The sequence below is a fragment of the Sesamum indicum genome, linkage group LG1 (genome assembly GCF_026168435.1).
Source record: "Sesamum indicum cultivar Baizhima isolate 11 linkage group LG1, ASM2616843v1, whole genome shotgun sequence".
Taxonomy (NCBI): Eukaryota; Viridiplantae; Streptophyta; class Magnoliopsida; order Lamiales; family Pedaliaceae; genus Sesamum; species Sesamum indicum.
The window spans coordinates 2,771,278-2,779,726 of NC_142657.1; the positions used below are offsets into that span (position 1 = coordinate 2,771,278).

Sequence of the window (8,449 nt, forward strand, 5' to 3'; positions counted from 1 at the left end):
GTTCGTCAAAGACTATAATGACAGTTGCGGAAGAGTGATTAATTTGTATAAGTAATGATTTTCTTCTTGAGCACTGTAATTAACTCTAGTAAAAAGTCCTGTTGGATCTCTTGGCATGAATTGATCATTTTACTTTTTATCTTCATTCCATTGCTGAGTCGATTCCTTTCCCATCTAAATTCGTTCATGCCTATTCCAACATTGAACAATCTTGATTTACTGTAGCACCATCTGGTCATGCCTAACACAAGTTTTTTTTTTCGTTTCTTTATGTATATAATAAATTATTATTTATATTTTTAAATATATTATAAATAAAAGTAAGATATATAAACTAATATATTATATTTAAAAAAAATAAATAAATAAAATAAAACTAATCTAGGGATATTATATATAATGACATTATTAATGATTTTAAAAAGTTAGTATCGTGGTGTAAGAAATTTCTATTTGTAAGTGAAAGTAATTTTTTTTTATATATATTATAGATATATATCTCCAAAAAATTGGCCCACGTGGAATTATCCATGCCCTCTCAATCGTGTAGAGTCTGTAGACCCCAGGTGAAGATAACTGAAATATATGCATAAAAGGAAAGTCTCCTTGTTCTATAGTACTGCTCAAATCCGCCCTTTCCGAATTTGGACAGTTCTTGCGAAGAAACAGCAAACCGACCAGTGATAAAAACTGGTAGTCCTGCATGGATCTGCATTAATGACAGTAGATAATTTATCAATCATGTGGTGCTCATTTGATCGTTACTTACTCTCATCAACCAAATATAAAGCTCTTGCCTTCCAGCAATAGTTTCTTCAATAATCCCAGCTACCAAAATGAAAATGGACGACCTTGCTCTTGCAGCTCTGACAGTCTTTTCTCTTCTTGCCTCCGTCCTTTGGTATTCATGGATATTCAAGAAATCAAAAGAGGGAACAACTCCATACCCACCAGGGCCTCGGGGACTGCCAATTCTTGGATACCTACCATTTCTGCAACTCAACTTGCACCACCAATTCGCAGAACTCGCTCAAAAATACGGCCCGATCTACAAGCTCCAGCTAGGCAGCAAACTTTCCATCGTGATCAGCTCCCCAGCTCTGATAAAGGAGGTAGTTCGCGATCAAGACATGATTTTTGCAAATCGAGACCCTCCTGTTGCAGCAGTAGTCGCCACCGGTGGCGTAGACATCGCCTGGTCACCCTATGGCCCCTACTGGCGTGACATGAGAAAACTATTCGTACGTGAAATGCTAAGTAACAACAATCTCCAAGGTACCTACGTGCTGCGTAAGGAGGAAGTGGCAAAGGTGGTCAGGGATGTGAGTAAAAAGATAGGCAAGCCCATTGAAATCGGTGAACTGGTTTTCTTGACCGAGCTCAATGTGATACTAAGCTTGCTTTGGGGTGGGACGATCGGCGAGCAAAAGCGTGATAAACTGGGAGCTCAGTTTCGGGATAAGGTGTTAAAATTAGTTGATTTGCTGGGAAAGCCTAATGTTTCTGATTTTTTTTCGGTTTTGGCCAAGGTTGATGTTCAGGGAATTGAGAAAGAAACGAGGGCTCTTATGCCAAGCGTGGAGGAAATTCTTGATACGGTTATAGATGAAAGAACGAAGATGATGGGAGCTGAGGAGGGTGAATTGACTGCTCATGAGAGTGAGAGGCGAAAGGACTTTCTGGGAATTCTTTTGGAGATGAAGGAGCAGAAAGTTGGAGAGGGATCATCATTTGGGCGGACCCAAATAAAGGCCATCTTGATGGTAACTTCTCAACTTATCAAACATTTCATTTTCTGATCCTTGAGAAGTAGACATGTTTATGGTTATGTTGTTTTTGGCTTTATTGATATTATTCCTGTTTTGGACTAAACCAAAAGGATAAAATTGCAGTAGTTTTTATTAAAATTTATCATAATTATAAATACTCAATAATATTTATTTTCGTCTAACAACAAGCTTATTTTCTTATTTTTCATGAGATTTTTATCCAATTTTTTAACGTGAACCGACAAAAATGCCTTTTGAATTATGAATTATATTTTTTTATCTTAAATTTGTAGAATTTTTTAACATATTTTTATAATTAACATGCCCTATGCCTCATTTACTTTACTATTTTTTTTATATTTTTCAAATGTTTTGAAAAATAAAAAATCAGCAAGGTGAAGTAATAACTTCACCTCCATATATATGAGTTACATAATTATTCCATTTGAAGGGGTATTTGTAATTTTTCAAATAATAAGGGGCACATGCTCACATGTATTAGCATGTGAGAGGTATAAGGGTATTATAATCGAAAAAAATTATTTGACCTGCAATAAGTCTATACATTAAAAATAAATTATTATTGCCTTTATTTTAAATGCTATGGACTAAAAGTCATAACAAATAACTATTATTAATCATCATTAAATAAGTTCGATTCAAGAACTTTCATTATTCACCACGACAAAAGTGTTCTCCATGGCCCTTTGCAAAAAACCATGGCCAATAAAAGTTTTTTGACCGTGGTCAATACTAGTCACTACAGTTTTTTTTTAGGGTAAAATGCAGACACCCCCGAAATATTTGGGTTTATTTGCACTTTGCCCCCCAATCTTCTTTTTTACACTTTCCCACCTAATAATGACAGAATATTCTGTTCCCGCGTGTATACACGCCTGAGGGCGATATTGGTTCGGTAAACTTGTAAAGATTAAATGCACATAGCCCCTCAATATATAGATCATTTGCACTTTGCCTCCCAATCTTTTTACAAAATAAAAAAAAAATTAAAAGAAACTATGAAGAAAAGTTTTGGAAAATGGAGAATTTTTTTTAGAAAATTTAATGCTTGATCTGCAGATAACTAATTCACATTACAAGCCAAATATAATATTGGTACAGAGAAAATAATACATATATGGTTGATGGTAGCGCAAACAGAAATACATGATCTTTTTCCTTTATTTTTCAATTAATTTTTCCTCTTTCTATACAATATTGGCACGGAGGGGTATTTGGTTTCATTTTGAAGTTGCAATCTTTCATAATTTTTTTATTTGGGTTGTTGAAATTCAATCTCTTCATTCGGGTCGGTGAGTTTTTCTTTTTTATTTTCTGATGTGGGTTTATTTCAATTTTTGCAATGTTCTACTTATTGTGTTTGTGTTGAAACTCCTATTTGTGAATTTAAGTTTAAAGTTTTCTTGTTTAGTTTAGGAGTTTCACACATCTGATATTGCAAAAAGTGCAAATGATTCTATACGTTAGGGGGTTATCTGCATTTAACCTTTATAAGTTTACTGAACGCAAAATCTCCCTCAGGCTAGTGCACACACTTGGACAGAATATTCCATCAATATTCTCTAAAAACATGTAAAGTAAAATAAAATCAAAAGGTTGGGTGAAGGAGTCTAAAAAAAAAAATATTGGGGGACAAAGTGCGAATGACCCCATATGTCGGGAGGTCTACATTTTATCCTTTTTCTAAAACTATGGGCAATATAAATCTATTTGCTGAATGAAAATAAATATAAATAGTATTGAATATAATTTTTCAAATTATAAAAAATTTACGTATAATTATATTAAACTCAGTAAAGAATAGTGTAATTATCCATTAATTATATAGGTTGATGGTGTCCCGACTTGCAATCCCGGATCTAGGAAGACAAACGACTCCCAGTCTGCTCAATTAAAGGAGAACAACATTTTGAATTTCATTTCAGTTAGTAACCGTGCTAGACACGGAAGAATTATATATATTTTTTTAAATAATAAATGAATAATTAAATCATAAATAATTTACCATAAGTAAATAATAAATAAACCAAAGGCAAAATAATTTATAAATATAAAAATAAAAAAGGACATTTAATATAAAAATAAATTTAAATTATTTTACTTACTATTTATATAGAAATAAGTGAATCTTCTAAATGAAGACAAACAACGAAAAATTATCAAATTTAAATATAAAATAAATAATAATGTTTAAGTAGCAAATTAAAATTCGAAGAGAATATCCAAATATAGCAATCAAAGCAAGCATAATTGTTTTATAAAAATAAATAAATAAATAAAATTATAAGTAATACAAACCACCTCTGATAGTCTTAAATACCCAAAGTGCTTATATTGATCCGGTCAAATTTTAATATGATTTTTCAACGATATAAATGTCCTTAGAGTTGTTTTCTAACTACCGAAAAGACAAAAGAGGTGTCAAACTAATGTACATAGAAATGAGCAATTTGATCCAATATATCTTTTTCATGATTTATATTAATTTTTAATTAAAATTTAAATTATTTCATTACTTTTTTTAAAACTAATGTTTTTTCTTGTCATATTTTCGTGTTAGAATTTGATCTACTTTCTTTTTCTTGTTTGTCCTTAAACCTTGAACTAGGGTAGGTAGGATTGAATTTGCCCTAAATGTCACCTGGGGTGTAATGAAGAAGGTCAATTGAGGAAGTTTTTCAAATTTCTTTAGCTAACCTTTAATTTGTATAACAGGACATTATCCTTGGTGGGACTGACACTACTGCAACGATGGTGGAGTGGGTGATGGCTGAGCTTCTACACAACCCCGACATAATGAAAAAGGTGCAAGAAGAACTAACAGATGTTGTTGGAGAGAACAACATTGTTGAAGAGTCCCACATAACCAAGCTATACTATCTGGATGCTGTCCTGAAGGAAACATTCCGCCGTCACCCTCCAGTTCCACTCCTCATCCCCAGGTGTCCAAGCCAATCATGTGTAATTGGTGGATACATGATCCCAAAGCACTCACAAGTTTTCTTGAACCTGTGGTCAGTTTGTATGGATCCAAAAGTTTGGGAGAATCCTTTCGAATTTCGGCCTGACAGATTTCTGAAGGATAATGCAGGAAAATTTGATTACATTGGAAACAATTTCCAATATATTCCATTTGGATCAGGGAGAAGGGTGTGTCCTGGTCTCCCTCTGGCTGAGAGAATGGTAATGTATCTACTTGCTACACTCCTTCATTCGTTTGAGTGGCGGTTGCCGGAGGACGAAATGGTTGACCTCTCTGAGAAATTTGGAATTGTCATGAGGAAAAACACACCTTTGGTTGCTACTCCATATCAGAGATTCAGAGGTTACCATATTTGAACTTGTATGCATATTCATAATTTATCTATTTGTCCGTCTAGTGACTGAAATAATTGCATTTTATGTCCTACTATAAGTCTTTTAGTGATTTTGATCCTATTATTTTTGAACTCATCAAATTGCATCTCATAACTTCAAAAACTTTGCAATTTTAGTCCAAGTCTTAATTCTGTTAAATTTCTAATGGATACATCACGTGCATGATACAAACTTTGTTAAGTTTTGAGAGACATTGATTGATGTTTCCATCAGAAATTTAATAAAATTATGATTTGGGATTAAAATTATAATTTTTTTTAATTGCAATATACTAAATTTAAAAATAATAACACCAAAATCACAAAAACAACTAACTTTTGGGATGTAAAAATGCATTTCTCCCTCTAGTTATCTATCTATATCTATTTATGTATTTTTTTCTATATTATAGAAGTGTGAACATATCTTGCTATTGTTATAATACGTATATAAAATAATATCTATATTTATTTGTAATTCTTGAAGGTCAATTAAGTAAATTATTGTGATTAATTGATGAAAATTATCTTTCGAAATTGGCTAATTTTGGCGGAGTGCGTCGACGTTGCCAAATAGAGGGGAATCGATTTGGAGATTTTGCTAACAATGTGCTTACTTATTATCCTCCGTACATATTGCATTTTCTGGGCTATAAGAATGGGGTTGGCATTTTCAAGACAATCCATTACGGGGTAGCAATTTTAAACTCTTAATATAAAATTTTTATATGATTTAGAGGTCGTAATATAAAAAAGTCGTCGAAATAATCCGTTCGATCGAATGGCACTCATGTCTCAATTTTCGCCAAGATTTTTTCGCCAGAAAATTTATAAGTGACAGAATTTGACAATTCAGTATCAAATGTGTAAGAAAATATTATATAAGAACATCGATGTACTGTATATGATCTGTATTCTTTAATTATGCATGTAAAAAGTACTTATTCGATTTCTGATTTATTATACGCACACTAAAAATGAAGAAGAAGAGTAGTGCCTCCATTCTCAAATCAATATGGAGAAAAACTAGTATTCATTTTGTCATCAAGAAAATACAATGAGAAACTTGTATAAATATAACAAGAAAAAATCTAGCTAATCGATTGCTAACTAATAAAATTTATGAAATAATCGAAAAAATTGTAACAAATTACAAAATATGAAAAAATAGCTAAATTGTACAGAAAAGGACAAAAAACAAATCATAAGGTCGCAAGCGATGATCTGGTTAGATAGTGATGGGACCTCGATCCAGCCTGCGATCTGGTGGACTTTCTGCGGTCTAAGGAGCAGCGATGCGACCTCGAGGACTTGCATATTCTTCACAGCCGCCCCTCAATATGGAGCCGAGGAAGAGAGGCCCAGCTTGGGAAGGAAGCGAGCAAAATCTGCAGCAGTGAGAGATTTAGTGAGGAGATCGGCGACCTGGGTAGAATCGGGAATGTGAGAGGGAGCAATGAAGCCAAGTTTGAACTGATCGCGAACAAGGTGGCAATCGATCTCCAGATGCTTGGTGCGCTAATGAAAAACAGGATTGGCAGTAATGTGAAGGGCAGCCTTGTTGTCACACCAAAATGGGATCGGGAGCAAAACAGGAATGTCGAGGTCGCGGAGTAGGAAAGAGATCCAACGGAGCTCTCTGACCGTGGAAGCCATGCTACGATACTCCGCTTCGGCAGAGGATATGGAAACCGTGGCCTGCTTCTTAATCTTCCAGGAGATGAGAGATGACCTAAGGAAGATACAAAAACCAGTGATGGAACGGCGAGAATCCAAGCACGACACACACGATGCATCAGAGTAAGCACAAAGTTGTCCCAAACCAGAGGACGGGAAAAAGAGACTAGTGTGGGATGTACCTAAGGTATCGAAGGACGTGAAGCGCAACAGACCAGTGAGAGGTGCAAGGTGATTGTAGGAACTTACTGAGCTGTTGAATAGCAAAAGAGATATCAGGGCGAGTGAATACAAGTTTGGAACAGACAAGATTTGATGAGGTCGTTTCTGAGCCCATAAAAATTTTATTTGTTTGTAGCGGCTACCATCGTTACAAAAGTCATTTCTACACATGTGTATCCGTAACACCGTTACAATTAAATGGCCGTCACAAGTAGTAATGGCTTTTGAAATTGCTTCTAAGATTACGGACGGCCAATCTTTCTTCAAATGTTAACCGTTCCAAAATATTTACCTAAAGTCGGTCCTAATGTTTAAAGGATGACAACCGTTAGAAAGGCCGTCAATAAGCATTGGCCAATACAAATTTATTATGATTTTTGGGATGACTATATTCATTTGTAACGGGCGAAGAAAAAGAAGGAAAGCCATTCCACGTGGCAAATAAAAGACCATTACACGTAGTATTACAAAGTGATAATACAAATGTTGTACCACTAGGAATGGATTTGTGCTGCGATGTTTTTACAAAGGTCGTTCCAACTCGAGACAAGTATAACGACTAGTTTTTACGATCCAAAGGCCGTTACAAAAGTTGGTACACCTTAGCTTATATATATGTGTGTTGCATGGTTTTTTTATTTCATTTTATTTCTTCTAAAATTGATTATTAACCACATACACTCTCAACCTTTCCCCGATTTTCACGCGTATACACTTGAGCAGCTAGAATTGCTAATTTAGACCGGCTACTGTTGATATCTTATGTGGTTGACCAGGTAACAACTTTAACCTTTTTTGTTAATTAAATTGCAATTTAATTGTTTTAGTTTTCTGATGTTGTGATCTTATTTGTTATGTATTATTAGTGCAATGTAATATTTATAAATTTATAAGTTGAAATATATATAATTACATATATATGTGTGAATATGTAGTGATAATCAAGTTACGACAACTAAGGGGATAGGTGCATGATAAAAATCTCCTGGATAGGGCAAGTTTTGATTTTGAGGATGGTGTTAAAACTTTCATAGAATAGGACAACTATCAGCATGGATTTTGAAGGCTAGAAGGGGTGGCTTCTGTAATTTTTTTAAAAAAATATAGGTGGTTTATATAAAGGACAATAGGTGAAGGGGTATAATATAATTATCTCTTTAGAATATATTCAATTTTAAGCATTTTTATGGAATAAGGTTTATATTTTGGTTCTTTTTTATTCTTCGAGCCTAATTACAACAATAACAAAATTTTAACTTGATATTATAATTTTTCTAGACATTCCTTTATCTGTTTTTATGGTAAAAGTCGCCTATGCATAGGAGGGAGTGTGGCGTAGACCTCTACCCATTTATTAAAATAAAAAAATACTTCCGTTAAATTTAAAAAAATCATAAATAAAAA

The 8,449-nt window shown here is 33.8% G+C and overlaps 1 protein-coding gene across 1 annotated transcript; it reads left to right on the forward strand.

The window, feature by feature from the left end:
- Positions 1-616: 616 nt before the first annotated feature.
- LOC105156343 (labd-13Z-ene-9,15,16-triol synthase, chloroplastic) lies at positions 617-5,243 on the forward strand. The gene is given in 3 exon segments (XM_020692429.2): positions 617-1,763; positions 4,506-5,102; positions 5,105-5,243. Coding segments are annotated over 3 exon segments (1,569 nt in total). The 5' UTR covers positions 617-836; the 3' UTR covers positions 5,150-5,243.
- The last annotated feature ends 3,206 nt before the right edge of the window (positions 5,244-8,449 follow it).